General features: G+C 36.3%; 1 protein-coding gene across 1 annotated transcript in view; it reads left to right on the top strand.

Annotated features, from left to right (window-relative positions):
• Window positions 1–1,153: 1,153 nt before the first annotated feature.
• LOC104080009 (neurobeachin-like) overlaps window positions 1,154–14,691 on the top strand; it is a 48,139-nt gene continuing 34,601 nt past the window's right edge. The window contains exons 1-2 of the mRNA XM_009582256.1: window positions 1,154–1,192; window positions 1,845–2,012. Coding sequence (XP_009580551.1) covers window positions 1,154–1,192; window positions 1,845–2,012 — 207 coding nt within the window. The remainder of the gene's footprint in view (window positions 1,193–1,844; window positions 2,013–14,691) is intronic.

The following is a 14,691-nucleotide window of genomic DNA, read 5'->3' as shown; positions in this document are numbered from 1 at the left end:
GCTTGCCCTGTCTGTGGCTGTTCCTGCGTGTGTGGTGGTGGGCAGGGGGCTGCTGCCGGTGGGCAGTGCATGGCACGGTACTACAACGTCCAATGATTATTTCTGAAGCAACCTCCTTTTGATGTAAATGGATAAAATGAAAACACATTTTTTCCAAAGTTTATCCCCCTGTAAAATTTGAACTTTCCTGGGGTGGACATGAAACTCTGTCCTAGCTGGAAAGTGTTTGTACTTAGTCGTGGCACTGTGCTAGAAACAATGGAGGAATTAGGATTTCTTAGGGGAAGGAAAAAAAACCAAACCCCACAGTCTTAGAGAATGAAAAGTATTAGATAATGTAGCATAGAGTGTTGCTGCCAGCTCTGCCTGTATGCAGTGAGTAGTAGTAAGCTTGACATAGATGTTTACATAATAAATTGTATTAAGGCTGTTATTTTTTTTTCAGAGCGAGCTAGACTCTTTTCAGTGGTACCCAGTGACAGGACATGAGGCAACAGGCACAAACTGAAACACAGGAGGTTCCCTCCTTTACTGTGGGGGTGACAGAGCACTGCCACAGGAGGCCCAGAGAGGTTGTGGAGTCTCCATCCTCGGAGATACTCAAAAGCCGTCTGAGTACAGTCCTGGGCAGCCTGCTCTAGGTGGCCCTGCTTTAGCAGAGGGATTGGACCAGGTAATTTCCAGAGGTCCCTTCCAAACTCAGCCATCCTGTGATTCTGTATTTTTTTTTTTTCTGACAAACTAATAGGGAGTTAGTTCCCCAATGGGAGAACTGAACGGCACTGGTTCTGATGGAAGGGAACTAGGTATATGACACACTACGTATATGCACAAAATCAGGACTGTGATGGAGTTTGGGCAAGGACACATATAAAAACTTGGTCCATGAACCATGAATCTTTATTTTAATATCAGTTCCTATTTATCACAGTTCTTCTCTGAAGGTAGCATTAGGAAAGAAAGAACAAGGGTGCCCGGATGCTATCTTAAATTCATGATGAGTCATTATAGGAGAATGATTTGTGTATCCAGGTGCAGGCTCATGGGAAACTAAGACAGGTAGTCTGGCAGAGGGGTAAGAAGAAACTGTGTAATGCCTTCAGCTTTCGAAAGCTCCCATTCAGGCAATGATAATCTACCAAGGATACCGATCATGTCTGATAAAGGCACATTGGTTGGGTCAGGCTCAACGGTAATACTATCATCATTTCCTCCATCTAGAATTAATCTCTTTCTGTATGCTGAGCAAAGGAATAGCAATCCTTGAACCCATTTTTAAACTAGCTAGTCACAGCCTGTGTTTTCTCTGGTGAACCAACCTAATGTCAAAAATGAGTGTGAAAAATGCTTTTCTCCTTTGAGAAATCAGTCACAATTCACACATGGAGTTCAGAACCTCATTTCGCCGATACCGCTTTTTAATCCTCAAGTTTCCATTTTAGATTTAAGACTAATTAGAACTAGTTGGAAAATGAGTTGGAAGATTGGGCTTTTGAAATTGTTTTCCCATTTTCATCAGTTTTTCTTGACAAATTACCTAACTTATTTGACAAGCCCAAAAATTAATAATTAAAACCCTTGCAGCTAGGAGAAACCCGGTAGCTGAGAAGAAAATTAGCATGATATAAAGCTGAAGGAAAGAAGAATATCTTTTTAGTGTTTTTCTAACTATAATTAGTTCTGTTTTTTAATGTTTGAAGGATTTCAAATATATCAAATAAGCCTGAACAGGAAATGTAATGATACCCATTATGTTTCCTCAGTTAATAGGGAAAGGTAGGATGTAATTTAAGCATGAAATTGCAAGATGGAATTTACTTCCTAACTCTGAATTTCACTTGCAGGCCCTGGAAAGTGAGTTTGTATCATGTCAACTTCATCAGTGGATTGACCTTATATTTGGCTACAAGCAACGAGGACCAGAAGCAGTGCGTGCACTCAACGTTTTCCACTACCTAACATATGAAGGCTCTGTGAACCTGGACAGTATCACTGATCCTGTCCTCAGGGAGGTAGGTGTTTACTGCCATTTCATTCTAAAAACTGCTGTCATCTCACAAGAAATGATACTTTTTCCATCTTTCACTGCTGGAGAAAATTGTTGTGTGTGACTTGATTCAGAACTTAGGCCCTAGATGACTTCAGAAGCAAGTATTAATAAACTAGCAATGTCCCAAAGTATTTTGTTTGCTTGAAGTTACTAATATATTTAATGGTCAGTTATGATATGGGAAATTATAATGTAATGTATATTCTGTATATATATTCTGCTACTTTTTATAATTTACATTTATTAAGTTCACTTAGTAGAACTGAAAAGCTGAAAGAAAAAACTGCATCATAGTCATAGGGAAAACAATCTAAACTTTTCAGTCAGATAATGTTGGTGAGAATATGTATCTAAAAAAGAATATATTTGCTAGAGTGACAGTAGCAATTATTCAGATTACTTTTGTGTTAATCACGTAAAGTATAAGCAAACTGTTACCAAAATAGAAAATGTTTGCTATTTGTTGTGCATACAAGTATTTATGTTTGTATATATGTATGCATGAAATATGTATACATGCACATATATACAAGTGAGTGTTTTGAATTTATCAGTAAATTTTAAAAAATTTGTACTAGCTATCCTGATACATGTTTCCTTCCAGTAACTGTATTTGTTTTTAGTAAGACTATTAATTTGAATGATCATTTTCTAATATCATCCATTCGTTGGCTAAAACAATTGAAATTTGGTGAAAAGTGTGAAGAAGCAACAGCTGCTAGATGAGTACCGCTGTGATGAAGCTGTACACGCAAGCTTCCATTCCCCCAGATAACTGCCATCTGCTGTATGCAAAACAGTAATAATTTATACATTGCCAGGCAATGGGTTTTTGTTTGTTTGTTTGTTTTCCAATCTTGGAGACAGAAATCTACAGATTTTAGAAAGAAATAGATTGTAGAAAGCATTAGTATTCAGCTAAATATTGGGTTTGGCATGTTGTTTTTTAGTAGTGCATTGTTGCATCTTGTTACATTTGGTGCTTTTTGAGGAGCAGAACTAAAAAAACATTCAGACCCCTAGCTTCCTGGAGCTGGATTTTCACACCATGCACTGCAAAGCTTATATTTTGTAAACAGTTAGTATTTGCTTAGTTTTAAGAATGGCCAGAATTGCTTTGGTTCTACTGCCTCAAATATTTAATGTTAACATCTACATAATGGTTTTCTGGATTTAAAACTTTGAGCATGAGAAGAGTCAGTAAGGTACAAAACTGGAGATACTAAGGAGCAATGCTTTTTAAAGTATAAAACAGGTGTCAAGCATCATGAATACAAGGGATTTGCATGGCTTAGGGTCCTGATTTGCATGGGCAGACTCCTACGTCTTGACTTTAAGGGTCTACTCCCACAGGGTAGCTTGTAGGATTGAGGTTGGTCTGTCTGTCTGTGCACCTTATTTAACATCCTATGACATGATGAGACTCTTCACTCTCCTGTGGCTCTACTTACATGCATAACTTGTCATCGGAAATTTCAAGAAATTCATGGAGATGTTTTTGTTCACTCGCTTGTACGTCTAACCCATGCCCTGTCAGTCAATAGCATATAAATCTCTTCTTAGGCTATTTACACTGTGTAAATTTCTAAAAGCACAATTTTATCTTCATTGCCACAAGTCAGATTAGTAAATAAAATTAATTGTTAGCAATGAGAAGGCAACATGTCTAGAAAAGAATGAATCCTCCTAATTTTTGTTACATGTAAATACATAAAGTTATATGCATGCATTTAAAAACAGTATGCTTTCTCCTCCAAGAGATCTCAGACATTGGTGATCTGTGGTTTGTCATAAAAAGGTTAAAAATTACTTTTTATTCATTTTTAATCAGAAATTACAATACATGTGAAAATATAGACAGATTTCGAGCTTTCTTCTGTTTCCCTGCGTTCTATATATGAAACTAGCAGACGTTCTATGGCCAGTAATAAAGCATTTCACATCTGGATGATCTAGTAGATCAGGTATTTGGATGTCGTGTTTCTGTTACAAGTATATATGTTCTATATATATTGTTTTGTTGGCTTTTTTTTTTACTTTATTCTGCCTTTTACTAGATATTCCAGAAAATAAATTAAAAGCAAAAAGATCTTTTAAAAGCCTCTGAAAACTACTTATAAATACAGAAATGTGAGGATAGGAACACTAACACCTTTAAAAATAGTGATAACAATTGTTTAGTATGTTTTACAGTGGCAGGTGGTGGTGTCTGGCATCTTAACTTAGAAACGCTGCAATTTAAAATTAATTGAGCTTTGCAGTTATCCAGGAAAATGCATCTCTCAGTATCCAAATGCTCTTGATGTTTATTTTCTAAATAAACTGAAACATTTTTGTTCTGTCACATAGAAGATGGTGAATGGTCTCAATAAATGTCTGTAAAATAAGCCAACCAATACAACCTTATTGGCAGGAGCCGTTATCAAACCCCTTTATTGGCACCAGCCGTTATCAGACCAATGGGCTCGAATACGGCAGTAGCCTCCTCAAACTGTGGCCGTAACTGATTTCATATTGAGCTGAGTCCCAGCAGAACCTGCTCAGTGAAATGAGGCTCCAAATACAAAACCTTCCCATCTAGGTCTGAGCTGATTGAAAGACATCATTTAATAAGGCAGATCCCTGTGACCTGTTCATGCTATACCTTGGCCCTTTCACATTCACCCTTTGCCTGAGCACCTCACTTAACAACTGAGGATTATGTTGTTCTTAGCTCTCTGTGAAGAATGATAAAGGAGTCACTTCAGTAGCCTTCTAGCTGGAGCAAAAATATATTCAATGGTGGGATAACTCATCCCTGCCATTCCTTACATCTTTCTCACGTGCATGGGGGAGCCCTCGAAGAACTCTCTACTGTTTAACACTGGAAAAATGGCCATACTGTGCTTTTGTTCTGTTTGGACCTATTTAGTAGAAGACTCTCCATCTGGCTTACTTTCTTCGTTTTCTATTTTGCAAATTCACAATGGGTGAAACCGGAAAGCTGGGATAGCATTAAATTTTAGATTACTAAAGTCTATGAAACACATATATCTGCCTCTGTAATAAGTGTTTGGCAACTTAAGATCTGCACTGGATGGGTAAAATATACTGATTTCATTTAAAGATACTGATTTTGATTTTTCAAACAACTGTAATTTTCTGATACCACAAAAGATATTTGATCACTATAATTTATTTCAAGTAGTGATGAGGACAACATGAAAGTCCTGACTGAAATGCTCCACAGAATGTATAAAATTGAATTTTGTTGTTTAGATTTTTTTTTATTAGAAATTGGGAAATTCTCCAGTCCTATCAGTTCTAATGGTCTCTCTTATTCTCCACATTGCAAAATTGTTTTCATGTTGTAATATGGAGGAGAAAAAATGTGTAACAAAATAAACATTTTTAAGGCCCCAAATTATTCTTTTGTTTGTTGTTTTTTTTTTTTTTATTATTGCAACCTTTTGTATTCTATTTGTAAATTTTTCCTTTTTTAAAGTAAAAGCAGTGAAGTGAAAGCTAAAACTTGAAGAACAGCTTAAGGATATTGATTCATTCTTACTTGACAGGTGAAATCATGGTTGCAGCACTAACCACAGCAATTACAGCATTAAAATGTCAAGAAATTAGAGGTCAGAATAACAGATAATTTTCTTCCTTTTGTCAGATTAAAAACTGACATTCTTTGACAGCACAAGATCTCTGGCTGAGAAAATTATGACAGCTTAACTCATCTTGTACTTGTAAAGCAGTAATTGATAATGAACTTTACCATGACAGTTTTCTCCTGTGGAGAAACATGACAGAACATCCCTGGTACAAAGCCTGTATCTCTTTTTAATATGTAAACAGTAGTTATATTGGACATTAGATGTTATTTGGAATTGTCTTTACTGTTAGTTTACATCATAATCCAAATCCTTTCCACTGGACAGATTTGGCTGACTTCAGGGGGTTGATGCTGAGAATGCTAATGTGTAAAGAACAATATTGGAAACGTAGTTTATTTGTGGTGCTTTGATATTATTGGTTCATTTCTTCAGGAAAATATAGTTCCTCCCCTGGTTTCTCCCAGAATGTTTATAGATTTTAGGAGCCTCATTTCTCCCAAACACCTGGAAATTTGGACACTCAGAAATCAATAGAGTTGTGGGTTTTTCAAGTTAGGAACTTGTCTCTGTATGACACAAAGTGTTGTGGCTGAACAGCACAGTTATACTGGTCATTAGAAAATGCAACAGAAGAAGAGCTAAAATTATTTTCAGTACTACCACGTAGATTAAACACAAAATAATTAAGAGGGCAGTTGGTGCGTAATAGATTAATTACATGTAGTACTGAAAGCACATCTAGTGTGCAGAAAAGTACTATTTCAGGTTTTCTGTTTATTTGTTTAAAATCATAGCCAGATCTCTATTTACTTTTTTTTAGACCTCCAGCTTGTTTGTGATTAGAAATGTTTTGAAAAATCAAGTGAAACATTATATTACACAGCTATTGGTCTGCACTAGGCTTTAGGCTAACTTTGTGTCATCCTTGTGTTGTACGTGAGCTGCAAATAGAGCTTAGCAGCGCAGTACAGTGACTTTCCTGCAACTGCTGCATCTTCACCAAACACTTGCGTCCCCCCAATCCGACAGGAATTGCAAGCGCGTAGGAAAGCAGGGCGGTGTGAAGCTACTGGGCTCAGATATTTGTTCCGAGCAGCCACCTGTCAAAATACCTGAGCATACTCGCAACTCACACAGCAAATTGAAAAATGATTAAAATTGCTAGTGTTTGACAGGCAGTTGCTGCGCCTGTAAACTAATCCTAGTAGGACAGTTTTGCTGGCAGCTAACAGAGCATATGGCCTATGCAATATTTATTTCTTTGGTGGTGACTTGATATTTAGCATATTTAAATAATTTGAAAAGTCGTAATGATGCAGTAGTCTTGCAGTGCTTTTCAGTTACCCTCATTTCTGGGTTTTATTTTTCCTCTTATATTTTCTTCTGTTATCTCTTTCTTTGATCTGACAGGAATAACAAAGCATCCCTCCGGATCTGCTATAGTGAAATATGCCCACAGGAAGCAGAATAGATCACATCAGTTTTCACTTCTTTTTTTTTCTCCCTTCCTTTTTTTCCCCCTCCTTGCTGAAACACTCTTTGCTACTACAGAGGGCTGACATGATAGGGCTGTCAAGGCTCAGCAAGATAGATATATCTTTAACAAAGGGAGCTGGAATGCTAGCCTTTCCCTGGTGGCTGAACCTGGCAAATTTATGAGGAAAAAATTAACACGCTATTCTAATAGCACTGTATAATGCTTTCAAGGTAATGCCAGCCCTTGCAACCACATCCTTGTTCTTGCTTTCACTCAGAGTTATTCTTATTTATTCTGATTTCATTTTTAACTTGTTAGATCTTTTTCTTCTGGCTGCCGTTTCTTTGATGTGACAGGAATATCAAAACCACCCCTATGGATCTGCTTGATTGAATTGTACCCACAGCACTGGCCACTTACATGTTCAGTTGTGCTTAATTGCCTCCATACAAGGGAGGGTCTTTGCTTCCTTTCTAGGAGCAGTCCTGCTTAGGCATGAATACAGATAGTGGTGAAATAAGTAGGAAGCTGCAAGTGGATATCAATATCCACTTTTTTCGAAGTTAATTGAAGGAATCTGTATAGCAAGAACAGTTATTCAAATAAAAGCCATCATCAAAGTGGAGTTTATTTTCTTATATGCAAAGGGCTCTGTTCTTCTCTGAGAAATGTGTACTTGTGTTCTGTTGATTTTTGTCGAGAAGTCTACATCTCTTTCACTCCCAAATACTGTGTTTCCCAGACATACAAAACAGGGAATTTTTTTCCAAATTTATACTGTTTTTGGGAAAAACACCTTGATTATTTTATAGTATCTTTGGTTTGTGAGTCTGCTCTGTATGCATTAAGAGATTATCAACAGAAAATTAAATGGATTTTTATGTTTCACCCTGCAAGCATCTATGGACATAATAATTTTTATGTCTTTCCAGTGAGTTTCAGAGCTCAGTATCCTCTTCTGTAAATGGGAAAGGAAGAGTTTTTACTTGCTGTCACTTTGTTATGGTATCTCTCTGTAGATGAAGAAGAAAAACACAGGGATTTTTTGAGGCTAAGATATTTATTTCTGTAGGTAAAGATTCCTGCAGAAGACACTGAATGTAGAAGGAGTCACCTTAAATCAGAATATTCAATAAGGAATTAGTGTAAATTGCATGAGGTCAGTTGCCACACAGTAATTGCCCAAAGTATAGGCTTTTATTTTGAAATTAATGTGTGCTCTTTTACTTGTGTCTTGTTCAGGGGAAAGGGCTTTCAGAAGGTGTTTACTGCAGAAAAACTGAAACATTTTAACTTATGCATCCAATTTTACTATGAAATAACTCTTCGGGAGCACCTACCCCAAGTAACACAAGCCATTTATGACAAGGAGTCAGAAATCATAATCTGATCCATAGGATTCCAAATTAAAAACATCCTCCTACCATTGCTTAAAACAATTATCTACAGTTAGATTAATTATTGATCATGATATCTCCAGTTAATTAATGTATTAGGGATGATCACATAGTCAGTATTTTAGTGAATCTGTGCTGATCTGAATTCATGGCCTTTCCTGGATCGTGCTGTTATGTGTTTATGGGAATTCAGAATCTTTTCATAGTCAAGAAAATACACAGTTCCTGGAAGTAAAACAAATTTTGGCGTACAGGTGGGTTTGGGTCCAAAATAGCATACTAGAAATTCTGGGATTTGTTTATTATTAATTGTACTTGTGATTAAAAAGCTCAGCATCCAGACAGAGCTAAGCACTGCCACTCAATGTACATCACCAATCATACACCAAGTTTTCAAACTGAAAAACTGCCGATCACTTATTTAGATGATGAGACTTCAACCAACCTATTTGATAAATACTTCAGATAATTCATTCATCAAAGGAATATTAGGGTGAGTTTGTGAATAACTCATAGCCCAGAAAACGTCTCGATCTACCTTGAGTATTATTTGGAATAAATTTTTTGGCCAGTTCTCATCTACGTTAAAATTTCATATGCATTTTTGTCAGAACATCCTGGAGTCTTACCCAAACTGAGTTTAATGTTTTGTCAATATAAAAAGAACATCATTAACTGCAATTGCTCTCTTTTATTGCAGAAATATATAACATATAAGTCTTACCCATGAAAATTTCTTCTTTATTGTCTGGTTATTTTGTTTTTCTCCATATGGATGACAGGTACCAATTATTGATTTTTAGAATTAGCAACAAGCATTTTAACATAAATTTAAAGTAATATTTTATGTGAGAGAGACAGAGAGAGAGAGAGATGGGGTGAAAATTACTGCAGCTGATTGTAACAGAAATAGCTGGAAGGGGCTTATTTTTTCCTATTAGCACAGATTTCAGTTATATTACGCTGTCATTACTTCAGCATAAATTAACTATTATTCAAAACATTTCACACACAGCAGTTTATTGGAACAGATATTACTCAGTCTAAGTATCTAGTCATTCACTTAGAAGGATGCAAAGCTGAGCTTTCTAAATGTTTTAAACATATTGATAATGTGCCTCTTTAACGCCATTTTGAAGCCTGCGTACAGTATATCTATATTATTGTTTTCAATTTATGTCAAGAACAAAGTGAAGTTTTGAAGAATGCGTTCTGGGAAATAATCCAAACAGAATTATTTCTTTATAAGCTAAAATATACACTGAAGCTTCATGAATACTATATGCGACACCTTTCAGTATGTATGTTTTACCTACTTCCCTGTCAGTCCGTTTTCAGCTTTTAGTTTTGAAGGTTTGCCTGTTCTCTGAGATACTTCTTGTATCCTGCAGTGGATAAATTGAAGGCTGGCAGATGGTTGGAACCTCGTCATAACCACAATTTGTAGTAAAGGGAATGCACTTTGCAAATCTCAGAGCACCTTCTTAGGGTGGGAACAAGGCAGAGGATTTGTGATAGAAAGATGAAGGTGAGAGCAAAGAGATAAGCCAGCATGTACTTTCCATTCAGATAAAAAAGAAAACCACTAATGTTATATTACCACATTCTTGACTTAATGCATTTTATTTCATTAATAAGGAAAGATTTTACTCATGAGTTTTGCTATTTTTATTTACAAAGCAGAAGTAGAACATGAAGTCACACTTAATTTTGTATAGTTTTATATTTATAAAACAGGAACAAAATATGCATAGTAGATACTTCGGTTACCGAGTCTGTTCTGCATTCCAAGCATTCAAAAAAATGTCTTCAGTGATCATGTTTTATTTCAATAATAAACCAGAAGAAAAAAAGTCACAGCTAAAATGCATTCTTTAATGATTAAGTACCCTTTCCTCTTTTATTACTGCAAGCTTTCAGAAGGTCTGTTCTGTTGTTTGCTTCCCTGTTTTCCTCATTTTCTTTTGTGTTTTCCTACAGGGGATGTTCTTAATTGTAAAATAAGTAGAAATAAATATGATGTGTATGTTCTGTGTAATGGGTTTCTGAAACATGTGTAAGTTATCCTTCTGGCAGTAAAGATTACTCATTAGTTTAGCTATTAATAATGTTTATTTTCCACGACAATGATATTCTCTAGACTTGATTCTATACCTTCATTTATTTACTTCTACATCAAAAGATGTCAATGTCCCAGTAGTTGGAAAGACTACCTGCTTATGATCATCTGAATTCCTGTCAACTACTGGCCAAATTGCCATGGGGTATGAACAGTCACTAATAGACCCTCTTTCTCGCATGTTTTGGTTGAATTTCCTCATGAGTATAGCGTGTTACTCTATATGCTGGCTTACCAGAAAGATTTGAGAGAGTTCAGAAAAGAGCATCCTAGTGATGAGAGGACAGAGAAGACTGATTTATGAACAAGATTTCAAGAGCTTGACAGGAAATAATGGAGTGAAAGGGGACGTGTAGCAGAAAGGCAGGAATATGGAGAGTTGCTCATGCCAACTGAGATAGGGATATTACTTGGTCTGATACCAGATTAACTAGCAGTTACAGGATCAGATTCAGACAGGGAAGTTCAGGCTTAAAGGCAGAAGTTTCCTAAGGTCTATAGGCTGTAATTTGACTATACAAATCTTGCAAGGGAAATTCTAGAAGCCTCATTAAATGGGTCATTTCAAACTGGAATGAGCAAACACTGTAAAAATGCATTGTTAGGAAGAATGTACGCTATGGGCACGTAGAAAAATTGGGACTTTTTCATCTGTATCTTTTATTCTGCTGTGTTCTGTTATGGCAATAGCCGTGAGCATAACGTGAACCCAACTACTTTGTCAGTAACTGCATTAGTCTGTGCCTCTTATGATTACATTAACTTCCATCATAAGTCATTGCATCTTTTTTGTTTTAATTCAGGATTATTTTTGTAAGTTTTTAATTTTTGATAAATTAATGGTTAATGTAGAAATTAGTTTTTAAAATTGCTACATTATGGGTGGAAATTTTTCAAAACAGTCAGTTTAGCTCTTTGGAGTTCTTCATTGTTTAAACCCCTCTGTCTGAGGGGTTGGTCCTTTGCTGACTTACGGAGACTAAAGTCAACAGGTTGAAAAAGTATGGTCAGTAGATGGCCTGAGCACCTACCATATATAGATTGCTATCCAGAGTCATAGTTTACCACACTTCCTACAACCAAACCCAGTTGCATGATATTTACACCAAGTCACAGAAATTAAATACTCTCCTAAATATTCACATTCCCTTTTTTATTTCTTATATTGCCAATTTTGTCAGAATGTTACATAAAATGTATAAATGTGTAGTATTTTTACAGAATACAATGCAAATGTATGAGCATTTCCTAAGGTAGAAAGAGGACACTATTGAGGAGGGAAATGTAATTGACGTGGAAGAAGAGTAAGGAAATAACTTGAGACATTTTTCTTAAAAAAGGGATAAATTCAGTTGATATTGCCAGAAAAATAATGAAAGAGGTGGGAGAATTTAAGAATTTTTGTTCTTTAAAAAACCATTCCCTCCCGAAATAAACTTGTCATGCAGAAACTTTACATACATCTATTGTTGATTTTAAAAAGTTTAACTGTGAATTTTTAAAGCTCACAATTTAGCCTTTAAAATAAAAAGCATAGTTAAAACCAGCTGTAAGCATGCACTGTTAAAACTCTTAGTCACAAAAAAAAAAAATTAATTAGAAAAGAGTGGATGAAGTTTCAAAGTTTCAGTGAAACCTCCTGCTGATATTAGTGTTGCATTTTTATGGATAGGATGCCTATGCTTAAAGGCCTCTGTGCTCCTAAAAATGACAATTAAAAACATATATGGTGTCTTAAACAAAACTAAAGGCAAGGGGAGCTAATAAATAGTATTAAACCTGATGTGGTCCCCAACAAATTCTCCCTTCTAACGGCACGGAGTAAAATTTCGCTATGTGTAAGATGCAGTGCACTATTCAGATGACATCAGCCTCCCTGAAAACCATGGGAAGTAGCATTGGCTCCGCTCCCAATTACTCCCCAAAGCACTTAACAAGTCTAGGGTACTTGTATTTTATTCTTATCCCGGTTAGTGTTTCCCTTTGTTCCGGCAGCTGTGTCGGTACCAGCAAAGCCAGGATCTTTCTGCTTCTGTGACCTTTCCTGGCTAGCAGAAATCATGAGCCATTTGGTCACCCAGCTTGAAAGTCCTTCAGAAATATTCACTCCCCCAGTTTCCGCAAAAATAACACTGCTTTTTTCGCTTGATGCATTGGCCTGTTGAGAGCTGTGAGTGGAGGTCAGGTTGACGGCCTCTGCTTTCCAGACCAGGCTATGGAATAAGGACAGAGGTGCTCAGATTTGCTGTTTTGTCCAGATTAGAGATTGCTCCATGTCTCTTTCCCCAGGAGATATTCATGAACTGTAGAAGTTTCTTCTTTATCCTGCCTCAATGGAGAGGAAAATTAACAAGAGGTTTTTCACAAGTACCTTCTCTGTTTTGTAGCATTTCTACTCTTGGACGATATCTGGAGCTTTATTATTGCAGGAATATAAAGGTATAATAATACCACTGTCTTCATTGCCACAGAATAGCTAGCTTCTGCTTTCAGCTCAGCATTCTGGTTAGTATAAATGGTGATGGATCAGTGTCATGTGACTTTGAATTTTTTTAAAAATTATTTTTAAATAATAGGAAAACTTCCAATTTTTGTCCAGAATAAAGCCCTACATGTGCTATAGTGTTTAACTGAACAGGTCAGGGTGAGCAGCTTCTCTTCATGTCTGAAGAAAAGAAATAAAAATGAGGGATCAAGGAGGGGAAATGGAACTGCATGTGAAGATGGGCATTCACACAAATCCTGTCTTCTTGAGGGAGGGAGAAAGAGGCCAAGGTACAGTGGGAGCATGAGAAGCTAGGTGAACAACAAAGAGGGGAAAAGGACAGAAAGGACATTTGGAGCTCTTGATGCAGAGGAGGAGGAAGGGAAAGGATTAGGAAAGCAGTCCTTGGGAGCCTTATAGAGGCGGTGAAGGAATTACCATAGGAACAGAGAGCTCTTGGTATGGTGAAGCAGAGAAATGATGTTTGCAACCTTCCCAGAGCTTTATGGGATTTTTTAGTCTTGGCCTTTGGGACTTCTTTTTTCCTTAGTGAATTCATTGAGATATTGTATAATATAATCTAGTTAGGCATTTCTAAACAAAAAAGACTTTATTTTAAGTACTTTTGACTTGTAAAATTTAGCAGGTTTCATAATGCAGTTGTTGGTGTTAGGAAAAATACTACTGGCAATTTTTAGCCTAACACAACTGGAACTTCAGGCTTTCTGGCTGTTTCTCACTGCTTTTCACATGTGGAAACAATTGTAGCATCCCAGGCAGCAGCAGTGTTTTTTTAAAATGCCTGTAAATTTTAGTGACTGCCAACTAAGGGATGCTAATGACAGTTTTCATATAATTTTTTTATTCCTTCACTTCCTCTTTTTAGACTGAAAATCTCTAGTGGTTTCAGCCAGAAGAGAAGGTACATTTAAAAATGCAGAGAATTTTTTGTTTCTTACTCAAGGAAATGTAACAAATTTATTTCTGCTTTAGAAAAGCTTTGAAATAACTTTTCATTATTGGAGAAAATGTGCTTGGAATCCTAGAAACCTTTTCAGAAAAGAATGTTTGTGTCATAAGTTTGCTCTGTTTCAAAAAAAAAAAAATTCCATCCCAAAGATCTCAAAACATAAATTAAGATTTCACCATCCTGGCTTGTATTTCATATGCAAAAGAGAAAAATAAATTACTTAAAGGATAACATAAATGAGAGGAAAGGAAACACTTGGCTTAAAAGCAGAAACTCTTGAGTAGGAGTGTCAAAAGTGAGAGGTATGACAAACCTAAGACTGTAATGGTAGAATTAAAAAAAAAAAAAAGAAAACGGAAAGTTGTAGGCAAGGATATCTTCAAGAGGAGTTTTGGTAATAACAAGAACTTGAATTTCTTGGAACTTCAAACTGGCAATACAAACTCAGGAAGAAAGAAACAGTTTGGCCAGAATAGAAGATGATGCTCTGAGCAAGATCTTGCTAAGACCTAAAAGTGAGGACTGTCTCTTAGTAACAGGATTTATGCAACAGGAGGCACATTGAGGCAACGGAACTGGTTTGGTTTGGTTTGGTTG

Source organism: Fulmarus glacialis, unplaced genomic scaffold, assembly GCF_000690835.1.
Source record: "Fulmarus glacialis isolate BGI_N327 unplaced genomic scaffold, ASM69083v1 scaffold747, whole genome shotgun sequence".
Classification (NCBI taxonomy): Eukaryota; Metazoa; Chordata; class Aves; order Procellariiformes; family Procellariidae; genus Fulmarus; species Fulmarus glacialis.
Note: the sequence above shows the minus strand (reverse complement) of the source record. Positions and strands in the feature narration are given on the sequence as shown.